A 20,436-nucleotide genomic window follows, 5' to 3' on the forward strand; every position below is an offset into this window, starting at 1 on the left:
CCACCTAAACTTCTGGAAAACACTAAAAACTAACCTGTTTAAAAAGGCATACCCTACTGATCCAACATAAATACCTGATCTTTGCAACACAACAAAACTAAAGAACATAATAGACATAGTACAACTCTTCCGTTGTACGATTCCCTAGTGTGGCTGTGCCACATGAACTTTATCTTACCACAACATCACTTTGTATTTGTTTACACCGGAGTCTGTAACGCCTTTCCAGTACTATGTAAGCCACATTGAGCCTACAAATAGGTGGGAAAATGTGGGATATAAATCTAACAAACAAACAAGGTCTGGGCAGAACAAGACAAAGAGAATCTAAGGATCTTAGAACCCCTTTTACTAAGCCACGTAAACTCTACGAGCACCCAACGCACGCCATAATGAAATTACTGCCCTACTACTGCATGCCTCTTGCAGTAATTTCATTTTTGGCGTGCGTCTGAAAAATATTTTTTATTTTCTGCCACTAGGTCTATGACTAGCGGTAAGGTCAGACACCCAAAATGGACATGCGGCAATTTTGATTTTGCCGCACATCCATTTTCAGGGAAAGTTAAGAAAAGGCATTTTTGGTACGTGCGCTGAAAAATATTTCAGCATGCGCCCAAAACATGCGCCTACACTATCGCAAGCCACGTTTTACCATGGCTTAGTAAAAGGACCCCTTAATGACATTGTAGGGGTATAAGAGAGAGTCAGGGAAGCAAGCTAAAGTGAGACACCTACTTGATGGGATTTGTGAGTCTCAGACAAAGAATATTAAACAGAACTCAGTAGCAAAAGGGAAGACATTGCACGCAAAGGTAAAGGAGGATGAGATAGACAAACTTTCAAGCATGGCATAGGAGCCTAATGGCTGTATTTTGGAGAGTCTGCATGGTTTTGGCTTGATAGGAAGGGATGCTGGTGTAAAAGAGTCCATTAAACCCACAGGACAGGGAAGCTTAGATTGAGAAAGGAATTGCCACTGTCTGTCTGTCTTTTTTTTTTTTTTAACTATTTTCCAGATAATATGGTAAGAAGCAACTGCTATGCTACTATGTTGCTACTGCCATCTTGCTCTCCCAGTTGTCATGATTCCCCATGGCATAAATGCACAGAAAGGAGGCCTCTTTCATTGAAAGAAAGCTCTGGAACAAGGGACCATGAGATGAAAGTGAAAAGGATAGACTCAGGTGTAATTGAAAGCAATATTTCTTTACAGAAAGACTGGAACAACTTTAAAGCAGAAGTGGTGGAGATGAGGATTGTATCTCAGTTTAAGAAGTCCTTGTTTGCACTATTTTACACACACTGCCAAAGTCAAGAACATATGGAGGGGCATAATCGAATGGGGCGCCCATGTTTTCCTGAGGATGTGCTCGCAGGACGTCCCCGCGAAGGGGCGGGGAAACCCGTATTATCGAAACAAGATGGGCGTCCATCTTTCGTTTTGATAATACGGTCAGGGATGCCCAAATCTCAACATTTAGGTCAACCTTAGAGATGGTCGTCCCCGGTTTTCGGCAATAATGGAAACCGAGGACGCCAATCTCAGAAACGACCTAATGCAAGACATTGGTCATGGGAGGAGCCAGCATTCGTAGTGCACTGGTCCCCCTGACATGCCAGGACACCAACCGGGCACCCTAGAAGGCATTGCAGTGGACTTCAGAAATTTCTCCCAGGTGCATAGCTCCCTTACCTTGTGTGCTGAGCCCCCCAACCCCCCCCCCAACCCCACTACCCACCACTGTATACCACTACCATAGCCCTAAAAGGTGAAGGGGGGCAACTACATGTGGGTACAGTGGGCTTGTGGTGGGTTTTGAAGGGCTCACATTTACCACCACAAGTGTAACAGGTAGGGGGGGATGGGCCTGGGTCCACCTGCCTGAAGTGCACTGCACCCACTAAAACTGCTCCAGGGACCTCCATTCTGCTGTCAGGGAGCTGGGTATGATATTTGAGGCTGGCAAAAAATATTTTTAAAGTTTTTTTTTTAGGGTGCAAACCTGAAAAATATAAGGGGCCCTTTTACTAAGCTGTGTAAGCGTCTACGTGTGCCCAACGTGTGCCAAAATGGAGTTACGGTGCGGCTACTGCTTGGCCCTTGGAGGGGTGAGGGGAGGTCATCCCCGATTCCCTTCGGTGGTCATCTGGTCAGTTCAGGTACCTTTTTAAGGCTTGGTTGCAAGAAAAAATGGACCAAGTAAAGTCGGCCAAGTGCTCGTCAGGGACGCCCTTCTTTTTTCCATTATCGGCCGAGGTCATCCATGTGTTAAGCACGCCCCAGTCCCGCCTTCGCTATGCTTCTGACACGCCCCCGGGAACTTTGGTCATCCCCGCGACGGAAAGCAGTTGAGGGCGCCCAAAATCGGCTTTCGATTATGCCGATTTGGGCGACCCTGGGAGAAGGACGCCCATCTCCCAATTTGTGTCGAAAGATGGGCGCCCTTCTCTTTTGAAAATAAGCCTGATAAGATTCCCAGCCATAACAATATAGGAAAAATTTGCATATGTAGCATAATTGCACGAAAGATGGTGGGATAAAACTACCTCGTTAATGTTCTAATGAAACATCTAAGCAATTATCCTAAGTCTGTTATGAGGTGTGCAATGCTATTGCTCCTGAGTAACAGAAATGTGTCATCTGACATTTTTTATTCCTTTAAGGACAGGAGAACATTACAGGTTGGATAAGCAAAGAGATTGTTGGGAGTTTCTATTTGCTCTCCATGACTGCAGTTCTTAATGTTTTCTATCCTCATAAAATGTTATTTTTAATGAGAAAGAAATTATTTTTGTGTGTGTCTTGCTGCTTTTTTGTTTGTTTGTTTGACAGCATATATAAATGACAAATCACAGATCATGCTAATATCATATTTGGAATATGTTTACCTGTTGTTGATGTTACTCAAATGTTGCTGATGTCAGCCAAGTGACTTTGCATTTCAGAATCGATATTGTGAGCCTGCTATATACTGGAATGTTCCTGATAAAGTATCAGGCACAGGTGGAAGTGGCTCAACTTAAACTCCCAAATAATATGGGTTTATGTGGCTACTCTGAGATGTTTCTCTCAGCAGCATTTATTAGGATACAATCTTTTTTATTTGACCAAAGTGGCTAACAATTTTAGGGGATAAATAAAACTCCTAAGAGCCTTTTGCTTCAGAATCTTTTAAATATGCTCTGTTGCCTCTAGCTATAATAGTATTTATTGCATGATGGCCAAAAGAATGTTGTGATAGGAAAGCTGAATAATGTAATGCAGTGGATTATTCTTACATTAGTCCAATAAAAGGTATAATGAAATTCCAAACATCTAGTTTTCTTTAGGACAAGTATGACTTCTAAAACTCAGTTATTCAATGGGGATGAAATCTCTTTCATCTTGTTTTCCAACTCCCTTTTGCAGTGCCTTACAAAAGAAAAAATAAGCAAAATAAAACAAGACGTTTGTCGAGTATCTTTGCAACCTTTTCTGATAACACCTACAGAGGGGCATTTTTGATATGTCTAAAAATCTAGTGGTGAGCATACCCATTTTCAAACCTGAAAAATATAAGGGGCCCTTTTACTAAGCTGTGTAAGCGTCTACGTGTGCCCAACGTGTGTCAAAATGGAGTTACGGTGCGGCTACTGCTTGGCCCTTGCGGTAATTTTATTTTTGGCACATGTCTGCTACGCACACTCGAAAAATATCTTTTATTTTCTGGCCTGCGTCAGCCATTTGGCCTGCATTTGGTTCACATACGTCATTACCGCCTGGTTACCATGTGAGACTTTACCACTAGGTGAATGGCTGATGGTAAGGTCTCAGACCCAAAATGGACGCGCGGCAATTTTCATTTTGCCACACGTCCATTTTCAACAAAAATTTAAAAAGGCATTTTTTTGCACGTACATTGAAAAATGATTTTGCGCACACCTAAAACACGCATCTACACTGCTGCAGGCCATTTTTCACCGCACTTTAGTAAAAGCACCCCTAAATCTGTTTGGTTCGAAAATTGTCTTTTTCCTAGACTTTTGTGCTCAATGCATTTCCTTTGGAAAATAAAACATCATAGAGAAAAGTGCCTAAAAACCAGCCATTTGGACATCTGGGAGCCATCAATTTTAGTAGACTGGCCACACAGACATCCCAGCAGAGCACTGGGGCAGCCTAGGGGAACACTGCAGTGAACTTTACATAGAAAGTTCCAGGTACATATCTAACCATAACTCCCTTATATTATATGTTGAGCCCTCCAGGAGCAAAGAAAATACCTACAGTACCTCACTGTACACAACTACAATAGCTCTCAAGCTTGCAGGTGTAACCTATATGTAAACAAAAAGGTGGGAATATGAGCCAGGCAATCCAATAACTGGACCGAAAATGAAGTTTAAAATAAACAATATTTATTAATTTTCAAGCAAATGATAATGAAACAATTTCCACAATAAAAATGACTCGACACAACGTTGTGTTTCAGCCAGATGGCCTACATCAGGAGTCTAAACATGTTTTGATATTCTATAATTTATATGTTCCTCTTTACTGGACGTTACATCACTGTATATCTTATTTATGTTCTTATTGTTTTTTGGTTTTTAGACTCCTGATGTAGGCCATCTGGCCGAAACACAACGTTGTGTCGAGTCATTTTTAATGTAGAAATTGTTTCATTATCATTTGCTTGAAAATTAATAAATATTGTTTATTTTAAACTTCATTTTCGGTCCAGTTATTGGATTGCCTGGCTCATATTCCCACCTTTTTGTTTACATTTGACGCTTCGTGGGATCTATTGAGTTCTCCATGCTCGTGGATTCTCTTTAGACAGTAACCTATATGTAGGCAGAGTAGGTTTAGTGTATTTGGAGGGCTCACATATTCCACCACAAGTGTACCAGTTAGAGTGGGTATAAACCTGGGTCCCCTTCTCTACAGTCAACTGCACTTCACCACTGGCTACTCCTGGGACCTACTTGCTGCTCTAGTAGACATGGCCATCATATCTGAAGCTGTCACAGAGCCTGGTATATACTGGTACATCATAGGGGGCTGGGAGGGCATCAGTAACCACTGGGGGAGTAAGGTGTTATGCCTTAATCCCTCCAATGGTCTTTTAGAACACCTTTTAGTCACTTAGTCATGATTGAAGCAGCTCAAGCCAAAAAGTCTTAATTTTGGTTCTAGACATTTTCATTTTGTTCCATTATTGCAGAAAAACATCTATCTCTGGGTCCCACTCAAAACATGCCCCCAACACATCCCCTTGAAATTTGGATGAACTGTGGAGCAAAACATCTAAAATTAGGGTACTGAAAATCGCAACTTGGATGTATTTGAGTGAAAAACGTCTTTCTGTCACTGTATGACTTTTTTTTACACTTGGTTTTGAAAATGAGCCTCATCTGATATTGCTACCAGCTGTTCTGTACATTTGTATGTAAATTAAATACTTTAGAGTAACTTCCAGTTGCTCAATGATGCTTTAATTCAACACTAAGGGGCTTGAAGCTAAACTGAGGGTCCCTTTTACAAAGCCCAATGTGGGCTTACCACTGACTAAAAGGGAAGTACTGTCGGGCTACGGCAGCAGCCCGGCGGTAGTTCCCACCCCCAGCATGCGCCATTTCCAGCACTAGTGGCAATCAGGCAGTATCACATGCTACCTGGTTACCACTGGGGTGACGTGGGAGCCCTTACTGCCACCTCAATGAGTGGCGGTAAGTGCTCCCACCCGAAATGGGTGCGTGGCAAGTACTTCACTTGCCGCACATCCATTTAAAAAAACAACTGCCTTTTACCCGCTGCAGTAAAAGGGGGCCTCAGCACTCTTCAAAAACACGTGCCAACGCCAAGACAGGCACCCTTTTGCTGCAGCTTCGTTAAAGGACCCCTGAATGAGGTATCTACTTTGTTTGTTTGTTTTTGTTTTGATGTTCTACTGTCTAGGAAGTTAGTAGAATATTTTGTAACTGGCCTATTTTAAACTGAGTACTGTCATGCTACTACACTTAGTTAACTCTTATAAATCACTTACCACTGTACAGTTGGTATCTAGTTTTCACACACTTTTTGTTTTGCTTCACTTCCTTTTCATTTCCCACAATCTGATTATTTCACCCTTGTTTTTTTTTTCTCTTTCTCATGACAGCTGTTTTCTTATTTGCTGCTTTTTACTTGCCCATAGCTTAAATTCAGCGTGAGCATGTGGAATTATTTTTTCTCATGTCTCTGTTCTTCTCCAATGATTAAGGTCTCTCCAGGATCTTTCAAAGCAGACAGATATTCCTTACGGTACTGTCTTCGACTCAGCAGTTTATGACCATGTTCGTGTGAAGGGGATGAATCCTTTTGAGAGAGACAGCATGTACTCCCAAATGTGGCGGATGATTAACCGAAGCAATGGATCAGAGAACAATGTTCAAGAATCTCCCGAAGGCATTCGAAAGGTAGAGGACATGCTGTTATCACATATTTTTGAAATGACAAGGTGAAGGATGCATACCTTTATATGAATAAAACCCAACTTTACTACTAAATTACTTAAATTAGGTCAAATCATCAGATGGTAAGTTCAGCAGTGTTTTTTCAATACAAGCCCATAACCAGACTCCTCAAAGGTCCGTTCTTCTCTTTAACAATTTCAAATGTTCAAAGTTCCAAACTTTTAATATAATCTATTATTAAAGGCGATTTTTTTGCTTAAATTATAATGCAGATCACTTACCTTGTCAGTAAAAACAAATCAGGCAGTTTCTCAACATGTCGTCATGTTTCACCACACTGTATCAGGGAGCAAGTTCCTTAAACAGACCATCATTTAATATGTACTAACTCACTCATAATCTACATGCAATATCAATAAGATTTTATTTTACTTTTTAGTTTTTTTATTTGCCTGGGTTTTATAGCTGTAGTTATTTTAGTTTGAATAAACATGAAGTGGAAAGCAATTAGGGCTGCATGGACCAATGATGTCTTTCAGATGCCCACCCTGGGAACAATGTTAGTAGATTTTGTTATAATATATTATTTTTGGCCTAGCTCACCTTCCTCTATATTTGAGCTTATCTTCCAGTCAGAACCTGCCCCAATCTTGTTCACTAATATTTACAGCTACCAAGTTTTCCAGGTCCAGGAAGAAGAACTTTGAACATCCCAAAGTAGTGTAGAAATATCTACTGGAGCTTCTGATTCCATCCATTTGAAATCATTGCTGCAAGTCTCACAATGCATCAGGATAGGGTTATTAGAAATCCAACCTAAAATCTCCTTCCTAGTATTAGGGTAGCTTGGCATTTCTGGATATTTATGACAGGGTATTTGAAATTGAAACACTATGGATCTGCATTTATGATTGCCAGGAGGTTTCCCTGATAACTGTTCCTCTTCTTCCTTTTGCTATTCGAAACGACTTAAACGACCAGGAAAGGCTCCTAGCTACTTAAATCGCTTGTTCGGAGCTATATGCTAATTTTCAGCGACACTTAACTGGTTATCACCTAAGTGAAAACCGGCTATTTTGGGGGCATTTTGGGGACAGAGTCAGCACTTAGCCAGTTATGTTAACTACATAAATAGGACCACATAAACACCTGGATTCTATATAGCGTAATCGAAATTGTGTGTACAAATTTGGTCATATTCTGGATTTGCACATGCAATTTAATTACTTAACAAGCCAACCAGTGCCGATCATTGCCACTTAACGAGCAATTCTTGACACTAAATGGCATTAATTAGAATTTATGCACACAACTTGCTAAGCATATTCTGTAAAGTGGTGCACGTAAATTGTAATGTGCGCTGCTAAAAGGGGGCATGGCCATGGGCATGGAATGGGCGGATCATGTTTGTTCTGAGGATTTATGCACAGGGTTATAGAATACATCTGCTCCGCGCCTAACTTAGGCGCCAGTATTTACACCAAGTTTTACTTGGTGTAAATGGACGTATCTAAAGTTAGGCACAGGCACGGTCACTAGGCATATTTTATAAATCGTGCCTAATCTAGGCACAGTTTATAGAATGCTTCTAGGTGGAAATTGTTTTGGTGCCAATTTTACAGGCAAAACACAGTCCTATTTTAATGCTGTTCTTCATAGCCAGTTAAGAGTCAAGTATCACACTTAACCGGCTATGTTGTAGTCAGCTCCCTATACCTGAATAATCAATGCCAGATCCCGGACATGCCCCGGCATTGAATTTCCAGGTTTAACACCAGTAGTGGTCAGCAAAACGCTGATTGCCACCAGCTGAATATCGGGCCCAATATCTTTAAACCATTTTGGTGAAATATTCTGATACTGACCTTAAATAGTCTTGCGTGGTTTCCATTTTGTTTTTATTGCCTCACTAATAACTATGCAATAATTGTTTCTTATATATTATCCATACGAAGACCACTGTTTGTCCTATATCATAACCTTGTTTATTAATCATAATCACAAAATAAAAAAAAAACAATTCTATCAATACAGATGACAAGTTTACCCATATCTAATCCACAGAAACCAGTATAGATGCTATCTCTTCTACAATGTGGCAACACTTATCTTTTCTAGTTTTCTCCAAATAAAGGAGGTCTTTTATTAAAGCTTAGCTCGAGTTATCGCAGTGGGACCCATTTTATTCCTATGGACCCTGCTGCAGATAACTCGAGCTAAGCTTCAGAAAAAAAGACCCCCAAAGTGAAAATGTTTAGTTCCTTCAAAGGCCGACCAGTGGGTGCTGTAGAAGAGTACTTCAACAAAGGAAACATCCCAAGAAGGCACAATGTCTTGAGGTCAACAAGGGAAACCTAGCCTTCTTGGGATAGGTTTCCCTTGTTGACCCACCTGGGACCAGATATATGTGGACCAACAGTTGGTGGAGTTCTAATCACCATTGAGAAGTTATTTCTCATTATTGAGCAAAGGATATCGTATTTCCATGACATTTTGACAACACAGCATGGTGTGCAAGAGAGTGACATCATTGCACTTGGAGTTCTTCTTTTTAAAAATATTTGGGATTTATTTAAGAAGTTGGGTATGGAATATCATTTTTTGAGGACTTTTTGAGGACTTTGTTGAAGGACCAGTTCAACACCAGGACTCTACTATCTGGACCAGCCTGAGCTGGGAGTATAATGGAGGCCCTTTTCACAGCCCTCTGGGGAAGGAGTGAGACCTCATTAGGTACCCAATAGTGGAACCTAGTCTTTTTGCTTGCTTGCTTGTTTATATATATTATATAATGGCTGTCCCTGTTGTGCATTTCACCAAATATACACACTTTGAATACATTTTAGAAAAGGGAGAGGGAAAAGGGATGGGATTTGATATACTGTCTTTGTGTGTTTAAAATAAAAGCGGTTTATATATTATATACAGGTACTTATTTTGTACCTGGGGCTATGGAAGGTTAAGTGACATGCTTGGATTCGCAAGAAACTCCAGTGAGAATCAAATCCAGTTCCCCTGGTTCTCAGGCCTCTGAACTAACTATTAGGCTACTCCACTCTCTGTTCAATTAAGCTTTCTACTGTTGGATCAATATTCAAAATGATTTATATGTTTAATGAACAAAAAAGGAGAAAGAAAACCCTCACAGAATCTCCAAGGGAAACAAAGTAGTGAGGGAAAAACATAAAATAGATCAATAAAGAACCTTATATTTAAAATATTGTTTATTTTGCTCATACCTTTTTCAGTAGTAGCTCAAGGTGAGTTGCGTTCAGGTACATTGGATATTTCTCTGTTGCAGGAGGGCTCACAATCTAAGTTTGTACCTGAGGCAATGGAGGATTAAGTAACTTGCCCAAGATCACAAGGCGCAGCAGTGGGATTTGAACTGGCCACCTCTGGATTGCAAGACTGGTGCTCTAACCACTAGATCACTCCTCCAGTAGTTTCAGTGAAAGATGATACACAATATGAAAACACATCTACAAATGATGGTGGGATAAATGATCAGGGGCACTACTGAGATATGTAGCAAAGTTGAAAATGTATCTTACTACCATTGCATTACATGGATAGGGGGTAACTCTGTGCAGAGGGTGCCAACATCACTAGACCCCCTCACTTCCAATACTAGTCCCCCTCTATTGCCATCCACCCTGGCCTCCTCTACCAACCCCAACCACTTACCCTTATATAGCAGAATAGTGATATAGCCAGACCTGATATTTGGGAGGGGGGGTTACTCAGAGGTAACTTGGGGAGCACTAGGCATATGGCTGCGAGTAGTTCTTGATATACTCCTAAATAATGCCTTAGAGTACACTTTATGATGGATTTCTATGTAAATATTTTCTCTTGCATTAGCATAAACCACATATACACTTATGGAAATTTTGGAAACCTTGAGGGGCCCTTTTCCTAAGCTGCATAGGTGACTATGTGCACCCAGAAAGCACTAATTTGGGATTACCACCTGGCTACCGTGTGGCCCGGGTGGTAATTTAATTTTTGATACGCGTCCCCTAAGTACGCCAGAAAATACTTTTTATTTTCTGGCGCATGGCGCTACCGGGCGGTAAAAGGCATTTTACGTGCATAGACTTTTACCGCCCAGTTAACGCATGAGACCTTACTGCTAAGTCAATGATAGAGGTCTACAAAATCCTGAGTGGAAAGTACTAAGACTAGGGGACACTCAACAAATAGTTAAGTTTTGGAACTTATTACCAGAGAATGTGGTAACAGTGGTTAGTATATCCAGGTATAAAATACGTTTGGACAAGTTCCTTGAGGAAAAGTCCATAGTTTGTTATTGAGATAGAAATGGGAAAAGTCACTGCTGTCCCTGGGATTGGTAGAATGGAATCTTGCTACTATTTGGGATTGTGCCATGTGCTTGGGATCTGGATTGGCCACAGCTGAAAGCAGAATACTGGCAAGATGGACCACTGGTCTTCCCCGGTATGGCTATTCTTACATACTTATGTAAAGCAGAAAAAAGGCATTTCCCATGGAACTCACCATGCAAAAAAAAATTCTGATTTTAGTGTCATCTCAGTAAAAACATAAATCCTTTCCAATTCCGTGCTTATTGTGAAGTACCTCTGCATTTTTGTAACTTTTTCCCCAAGGTCTCCAATCCATCTGCCACTTCAATCTCTCTCTCTCTCTCTCTCTCTCTCTCTCTCTCTCTCTCTCTCTCTCTCTCTCTTTCTCTCTTTCTCTCTCTCTTTTCCTGTTTTCTTCGCTTTCTCTCCTACATCCATCTCTGACTGATCTTTTCCTTTCAGCTTTCCTCCATTTTTTAACTGCATCTACCTACAGATTTCTATCTCCCTCATCCCAGCCCTCTCATTCTTCATCCTATTCTTCCCCAATTTTTTTCTTTTCCCCCTCTCTTACAGCACCTTTTCCTCTCTCTCTCTTTCTTTCTTGCGCTATATTTTCACTCCTCTGACCAGTATCTTCTCTCCATTTCTCTCACCCCCTCCATCCAACATCTCTGTCACCTTACTCCCCCCACATATCAAACATCCCCATTCTGTGTCAGCATCTCCCTATTCCTCCCAGGTCCAACATACCCCCTTCTCTGTCCTTTTCACCATCTTGTTCAATGTCTAGCACCATCTTTTGTCTTCTTACTCCCCCACGTGTCCAGCATCCTCTCATGTCCCTCCCATGTCCATTTTTCCTCCTTACCTCTTTCTTTCCTCCTCCTCTAAGCCAGCATTTCCCACATTCAATTTACCTCTCTTCTACCCTCCCCATCCTGACCAAGCATCTCCACCCTACACTCCCCTAAGTCCACTTCTCTCCCCCTTTTTTGTCTGGGCATTTTATTTTTATAATTAGGCTGGTCCACTTTCCTTCTGTTAGTCTTCTCCTAAATTCTTTACCAGGTTGGCCTTTCCATTTCTTCTCTCGCCTCTTGTCTTCTTCTTTTTCTTCTTTACATCTGTCTGGCACTAATTTTTCTTTTTAATGGTTTTTTTTTCACTTTTATCTTCTCTGTATTTATATCTGTCAATTAGATTTTACCCTCATTCTCTCTTTCTCTCATCCTCTAATCCTTAGTCTCTTCCTTTTCACATCTCATCTACCTACTGGTTTTTCCTATTTCCTCCTCATCCTCTCTAACACTCCACTTTCCCCATCTGTCTTCCTCCATCTTTTACCCACCCACTAGTCCCCAATTTCTATATTCTGCATTCTCTCTCTCAACCCTAACCTACCTTCCACTGCCTCTCATCTCCTCACCAGCCCTAACTTCACCCTTGTCTCTCCTTCCTTCCCTTGCCTCCAGGCCATTCTTCTTATACCTTTTACCCAATCTCCTATTGCCTTTCTTTTATCATCATTTTAACCCATTTCTTCCTTCACTTAACCCCTTCAGAAACCTATCACCTTCCTCTCATATCTCTTCACCCCCATTCCTTTTCAATGCCTCTCTTCCTCTCTCTGTTCATTCAGGTCATTCACACTATATCTCAGCCTTTCCACACACTTTATCCCTTTTCTCTTACCCTCATTTCACACTCTCATTCTTTCTCCCAATCCATCAACATACCCCCACTCATACCTACAAATTGTCAAGTACTCACTATCCCCTAAAAATTCCTACTTAATCTCTCTCTCTTTGCTGTGCTCCCTAACAATCTCATTCAATCACCATGTCCCAGTTATCTTCTGCTCTATTTCCCCCCTCCCCTGAGTCCTAGTCATATGTTCTATTCTCCCTCTCCCCCTAGTCCATCTTCTACTCTGTCCCCCTTCTCAAACACACTCTAGTATTCTCTATCTTCTCTTCTGTCCCCTTCTCCACCACTCCTTAGCACCATCCATCTTCTATTCTGTTCCCCTCCCCCCAGTCCCATTCATTTTCTGATCTTTCCAGAGTCTCCTGTCTATTTGATAGTTCTTCTCTATCTGTGTCTACTGTCATTCCTTCTATGTTCTTGTACCTGTCCTCCTCCTCCTGTTTTACTGAGCCTCCTTGTGTCCAGCTTCTTCCTTTTCTCCTCCCTCCTGCACCCAGTGCCAATATATCTCCCCTGCCCCCTCCCAATGGTACAGCATCTCTCTCTCTCTCTCTCTCTCTCTCTCTCTCTCTCTCTCTCTCTCTCTCTCTCTCTCTCTCTCTCTCCCTTGGTAGGTCCAGCATCTCTTCCCCATATTTTCTACCCCAGCCCTTCTCACAACTACCCCTTCTCTCCCTAGAACACTGTCACCCAAAACTGCTCCAATCTCCATCTACACTGGTCACCCAAATATGCCCCTCATGACTACCCCCTTGTTGTTGTCCCATTTGCCTAACCCCCAAAACTATTCCCTCCTAAACTGCCTCAGCATCCCAACTACCCCCACTCTCCAAATTTAGACCCTATGACTATCCCCACCCCTAAAGCTATCCCTTACAACTATACTCCAACCCCTCAACTACCAAGATCCCCAAAATTATTACCCTCAACTACCCCTTATGTCCCAATAACTCTATCACCCAAATCTATTATTCCACAACATTTCCTCCACAATCTCCCCAATCCATAACATTACTTCACCAAAACTACCATTTACATATAAATGCTGAGTTTTATAGAACTTGATATGGGATGACTTCAAGCCCTGCTAAAGATGTACTCAATTCTGTTTCTTCTTAATCTTTATCCAACCAGCATTCTATCATGATTTTTTGTCTTTCCTACATGCCACTTGATATTTTATTGCTTCCCCCACCCCAGCATCTTTCTCTTTCCCCCCCCCCCCCCACCCTTGGGTCCAGTGTCTTTCCCCATCTCTTCCCCACCCCTTCATTTGAACTCTCCATCCACCCACTAGAATCTGTTATCTTTGTCCCGACCCCCCCTCCTGTATAATCTAACAATCTAACATTTCTTTTTCCCTACAGTTCCTCCTCCCACTGGCATTTCTCTCTCCCTCTGCCCCCACCTCCCATGGTCCAGTATCTCTCTCCCTCCATCCGACGTGTGGTTAGGCATATCTTTCACTTCCCTCCCTGTCCCCTCCTTCTGCTGCAGTTCTCCAACCTTCTAGCAGCATCAGCTCTCAAGGCAGCCTTGCTCCTTGCCCCTTGCCAGCCCCAGAAGCTTTCTTTCTGCACAACATCCTGTTCTTAGATAGGTGGCATGCTGAAGAAGAGAAAACTTCCAGGGTCAACAAGAGGAGAGGTTGCCTTGAGAGCTGACGCTGTTGGAAGTTTGGAAAACTGCGGTGGCAGCAACAGGGGGTGGGGGTGAAAGAGATACTAGACCACAGGGAGGTGGGAAGGGAGAGAGATACCGGGCCATGCAGATCATGGATGAGGGGATGCTGAACAAGCATACACACTGACATTGAGGGGGCAAGAGGCAAGAATGGCGGGCCGGACCCCAAAGCGCCCCTGTGACCGGGGGCTGGGTTATACATGGGGGAACCAATGTCATTGGCTACAGTGGTGGGGACACCAGAGAGGCAAGGCTTGAAAATAGAGGGGGGAGGCTTAGCAGGGATGTTATGAGGGGAATTTAATCAGAAGAGGTTTTATCCATGTTGAAGGGATCAGGGGGCTGTCAGGAATTAGCCTCCAGTGATACGGCTGCACTACCAGACTGCCAGTAGTGTGTCTGCGCTTAACCATCACCTGAATTTCAGCATATGATGCTTTGCTAAAATGTAACAATTAGATATATTTCCAAGTACTAGAATATAACCCCCAATGTTCAACTGCAGTACTTAGTGTTTGATTTAAACTCTATATGTCACAGTTATTTTATATCCAGATATAGATATTCAATTCTAGTATCTGCATACTGGCTGGCACCGAATATCTTGGTATAACTTGGCTGCTGGCACTTATCTGGGTTCTGGAAATATTCTGATTGGTAGCTGGATAATTAATAGGATAAAGGGGTTAATGCGCAAATTAGCATATGTAAGCTGCTATCACACAAGTGTGCTAACTGTTCCCATGGTGGTTTAGCAGTTCTTGCACACTAATTCACTCATTATCCCCCAGATGTTCACGTTAAACTAATTAGTTAGGTGCTATCAATCTGTTGTTGGAGTTAATTGGCACTTTACACGTGCATCTGCCTAAATTTCATAGCATGCAACTCAAAAGGGAACATGGTTATGGGAGGGGCATGGCGGGTCAGGGGCATTCCCAGAATTTAGGCGTGATGTTATAGAATACTTGGATTTGCATGTCCAACTGATGCCAGTTGGGTGCAAACATTTATACCAGCTTTTGGCAGCTATACTTGCTTGCGCCCAAAGTTAGGCACAGGAAGCGTGCCAAGCTGCTGTTCTGTAAAGGGCACTGCGCAGAGTGGCCATTGCAGAATATTATCTTAGTGCAGTTCATAATGGCTCCTAATTTTGGGCACCATTTACTGAATCGAGCCCCAACTGTATTTTGTGTTAGGGGCCGGGAACTAGATGAGGCATGAGTGGAGAATGGGCATGAAGACCTTACTAGCTCTGCCTTGGAAGTCAAAGTAAATAGAAATTAATTTTATATAGACGAGATGCAAGCAGGAGTGATTGCAGGCTTTTTTAATGGAGAAGTCTCTCCTTGAAGAAGTCTGTTTTCAGGGGGAACTGGACCATCGATACCAAAGAAGCTCTGACTTGGTTAGAGAAAGGTAAAACCTAAGTGCAAACTGAAGATATAAAGATGAGAGGAAATAGACATGCTTAAAATGAGTATAATATTACTGTAATCAAGTTATGAAGAAAAAGGCAAACAGATTTCTACAGAGGTGGAATCAAGAACTGGCAAAAGGAATTTTTTTTAAACACTAGAAATGGATTTACAGATATTAAAGTACTGAGAAAAAAAGAGAGAATTCTGGATGAAAGGAGACAACATGATTACAGACATTGGAAGTAGGTATGAGATCAAAGATAGATACTATGATAAACAGAGACAGATGATATAAAAGCACAGTGAACTTCATATTGAGACATTCACATACAGGAAATTCTGAAAAAAAGTTATATGATGGTAAGCCCATGATAAGTAGACATATGCAGGATGATTAAGATTAGTACTGCCATATTTTTCCTACTTTTTCATATGTGCTGGTCCTTCCATTTCTAAACATTTGCTCATTCTGGGGCCAATGCAAAAACCCACATGATAAAGCTGCCTGCAGACAGCTGAGCACGCATCTTCTACCACAAACTTAATTCTGCACCATGAAGAAAGCAAATGACATGTAAATGTTATGCGCATAGAACTCGTGTGCTAAACAGGGGAAGCCTGCTAGATGCATGCACACAAAAGTTTCACAGTAAGTGCGGTTTCTTTCTGCATGTCCAAACAAAAATGAAAGTGCCAGCTTACATTGCCATCTGTTCATCTGGGCATAAATATCATCATAAATAATAATAATTATATCACATATAATTTTGCAGGTTGGTATTTATGCACAAAAGAACAGACACCATTGTGTGCTGGCATTTTTAGGTTCTTTTTGGATATGCACACATGATCTGTACCTCTCATCAGTCATTTACAGTAGCAGGCATTACTTTTTGGATCCAAAAGAAGACATATGGCAGTTAAATCTCAAAAACTAGCATGAAATCCTCTCTACTAATGCTTCTACACTGCTCCAGACCCGGTGAAAAATTTCTAACATTATGCACATGTCAAAAATCACAGTTTCCTTCAGTGCATTGCCTCAAAATAATTAATGACCTCATTATCATACATTTTAAAGCAATGTGCATCCATATCTTCCACCCAAGTTAGCACCTATGCTAAACTGTTCTCTGCAATGCTTGGTCAGTAATGTGCACATGCAAACCGCGGTTACCCTGCGGTTAGGCTCATGGTAGCTTGCTGCATTGGCCTCTCTTCTCTGCTGTTTTCCCACTCCCTTGATTTTCTTCTGAACATTCTGGTTTCCACTTTTTTGTGTAACCTGTTGCTGACTCATCTGAGGCTATTTCTCAAAACATTTTTGTTGAAAAATAATATAAAAATAGCAGTAAATAATAAAAACAAAGCAAATCAGCTGTGTGATAGGTATGAAAGGGATATCAGAGATGCATTTGCAATCTGCAGCACTAACATCAAGAAGCAAACAGCTTTAAACCTGAAACAGTCCATCCAAATGTCTTCCATAGATAATAATACTAATATTAATACAATGCTTTGGGGGGGGGGGGGTGGTTGGAGGGCTTAACATTTACCACCACAAGTGTAACAGGTAGGGGGGATGGACGTGGGTCTGCCTGCCTGAAGTGCACTGCACTCATTAAAAACCGCTCCAGGGACTTGCATACTTTCGAAAATAAGCCTGATAGCAACCTATGGATTGTAAGTCTAAGTGCTTTGAAAATGATCCCTGTGGAAGGGCATAATCGAACGTGAATGCCCATCTCCATGGGCGTTTATCTCTGAGGATGGGTCCACGAAGGGGCGGGCCAGACCGTGTTTTTGAAAAATATGGGCGTACATCTTTTGTTTCGATAATACGGTTTGTGCCGGGCAAATGCATCGCATTTAGGCAGATTTGAGCTGGGCGGTATCAATTTTCAGCGATAATGGAAACCGAAGGCGCCCAGCTCAAAAATGAACAAATCCAAGGCATTTGGTCATGGGAGGGGCCAAGATTCGTAGTGCACTGGTCCTCCTCACATGCCAGTACACCAACCGGGCACCCTAGGGGGCACTTGTAACAATTTTAAAAAAATTAAAATACCTCCCAAGTCCATAGCTCCCTTACCTTGGGTGCTGAGCCCCCCCAAATCCCCCCAAAACCCACAGCCCACAACTCTACACCATTACCATAGCACTTATGGCTGAAGGGGGGCACCTAGATGTGGGTAGAGTGGGTTTTGGGGTGGTTTGGAGGGCTCCCATTTAGCAGCACAAGTGTAACAGGTAGGGGGGTGGGCCTGGGTCCACCTGCCTGAAGTCCACTGCACCCACTAACAACTGCTCCAGGTACCTGCATACTGCTGTGATGGAGCTGGGTATGACATTTGAGGCTGTCATAGAGGCTGGAAAAAAAAGTTTTTAAAGTTCTTTTTTTTTGTGGAGGGGGTTAGTGACCACTGGGGGAGTCAGAGGAGGTCATCTCCGATTCCCTCCGGTGGTCATCTGGGCAGTTTTAGGGGACTTGTTCATGAAAAAAAGGGTCCAAAAAAGTGACCCAAATTCTCGCTTCTGGCACCCTTCTTTTTTCAATTATCGGCCGAGCGTGCCCATCTCTCCTCGGCCGATAAACACGTCCCAGTCCCACCTTCACCACACCTCCGACACGCCCCCGTCAACTTTGGCCGTTCCCGCGACAGATTGCAGTTGGAGGCGCCCAAAATCAGTTTTCGATTATACCGATTTGGGCGCCCATGAGAGATGTCATGACTCTTGGAGATTGGTAATTAGAAGCCCCAATATCATGGAGTATAACCCTGGCACAGCAATCACCTGAAGTCTCTATTATTTTATGAAGTCTCTTTTATTGAATAAATCACAGATAATTTACTCACAGATAGATGTTCAGGATACAGAGACTTCTTAATCTGGAGGTTGTGGGAGGTAGTTGTATTGCAGGGGGAGGAGAAGGTAGTTGAACAGATAGAAATAGTCCAAAGCTGGGTGACTGGAATGTGCGATATCTCATTTGGAAGAAGATATTCGCAGGGTAAAAAACCAGGTTCTTTACAGGGCGTTCTCAGCAGGACAGAGCTGTGTGGAGCCAGATGGTGTTAGCTCCATGTCCCTGGCTATAATGGTGAAAGAAGCCCCGTGTGGCTGAAAGGACAAAGAAGTGGTGGGGCTTCACACAGGGAGGAGCAGATAGAGACCAATGGGGACAGAGCCTGCCATCGGATAGCAAGGGGTAGTCCTAGAGATAGGAGGGAAAGGTCATACCTGGCTGACCTCTGAGGACAGATAGTAAGACTGAACAGGAAGACAAAAGAGCCAAGCTTGGCAGAGAGAGAGGGAGAGAGAGGGAGAGAGAGGGAAGGTGTGACCAGCCTCACAACCAGTGGTAACAGTTCTTACACAGCCAAACAAGTGTGGTTGCACTGCCTGTGAACTACATTACCCACAGTGCATTGCTCATGTATTTTTCCAGTGAGAAACTGCAGCAATGATAGCCCTTGGAACTGAGAATAACAGTAAAGGCATTACACACATTTTAGGATCACGTTATAAACTAGTGCAAGGCTGCCGGAGGACAGAACAAGAGAAAGGCGCCCATCTCTCGATTTGGGTCAAAATATGGGTGTCTTTCTATTTTGAAAATAAGCTGGATAGTAACCTATGGAACTTTAAGTGCTGTAAGTGCTTTGAAAATGAGCCCCAGTGACTCCAACTAACTTATTAGTGGAACATAACCAAAAAGGTATTTTATGGTCCAGGGGCATAGCCATACCTTGATGGGAGGGGAGGCCAAAGCCCAAGGTGGGGGGAGGGAGACATTTTGACCTCCTTCCCGCCATTGCCCTCCTGCTGCCACTTCCCCCCGCCCCCACGGCTACTACCACCTCCCTGCTGCCGCCCTCCTGCTGCCACTTCTGCCCCACTGCTACTGCAAAGGTACCTTGCATGGGGTTCCCAACCCCTGCCAGACAAACCAGGGGCTCCAGAGCCAATTTGGGGGGCCCAGACCCCTGTGGCCCCCCGTAGCTACGCGACTTTTATGGTCGCATTTTCAATATGGTAATGCTAGAGCCAAGCTACGGAACAGGTTATTTAGTCTTCACTGGACCTAAATTTCTTTCCTTGTACCATCACCATCCAGCTGGATAGGCAGTGTCTTAAAAGGTAGAGGATAAAGGATTTTTTTTTTACATTTATATCCCACATTATCCCAAACAAACTCAGGTTCAATGTGGCTTACATTTGAAAATATAGTGAGACAGAAAAATAGAATTCAGTTATATCATGAGAGCAAATAGATGGATATATCTGAAACATTTAACAAAGTTGAGAGTAGCATATATACCCAAGTGGGCATTTAAAAGTCTGTCCTTTAATGATGCCACATGTTAAGGAATCATAGCCATATGTATAAACATGCACACACCAAAACAGGCATCTATACACACATTGCAAAAGTAAACAACAACTTCTATAGAGTACACCCAAAGCTTAATTTGTATTTTCTCATTTCTGTCTTCCAAAATTCTAGACAGCAGATGTACAGATCAGCAGGACCCAAAGCAATCCAAAACAAGTAGTCAGAAACAATATAGTTTATACCTAATTGTTCAACCACCCTTAGGATACACCTTTGGGTTTAAAAAAGCAAAACCATATGCATATAAGGACTGGATAAACAAATTAAAACAAAGTTTAAAGCAAACACCCTTAATATGTAATACTTGGTAGCAATAATGAAACAGTGATGAAATATTCACATAGCAAGCAGCCTGAGCCAACAGATTTATTTTCCACTGAACATAATTAACTTTGTATGAACTTGGTGGCTAGCAGTGTGCTGAACTGGACAATGTTGCCACATTCAGACTGAA

The 20,436-nt window shown here is 42.3% G+C and overlaps 1 protein-coding gene across 1 annotated transcript in view; it reads left to right on the forward strand.

Moving 5' to 3' along the window:
• Positions 1-20,436, forward strand: part of GRID2 (glutamate ionotropic receptor delta type subunit 2) — a 1,142,370-nt gene that overhangs the window by 811,949 nt on the left and 309,985 nt on the right. Inside the window, exon 11 of the mRNA XM_030190694.1 lies at positions 6,249-6,444. Within this exon, the coding sequence (XP_030046554.1) occupies positions 6,249-6,444 (196 nt within the window). The remainder of the gene's footprint in view (positions 1-6,248; positions 6,445-20,436) is intronic.

This window comes from Microcaecilia unicolor, chromosome 2, assembly GCF_901765095.1.
Source record: "Microcaecilia unicolor chromosome 2, aMicUni1.1, whole genome shotgun sequence".
Classification (NCBI taxonomy): Eukaryota; Metazoa; Chordata; class Amphibia; order Gymnophiona; family Siphonopidae; genus Microcaecilia; species Microcaecilia unicolor.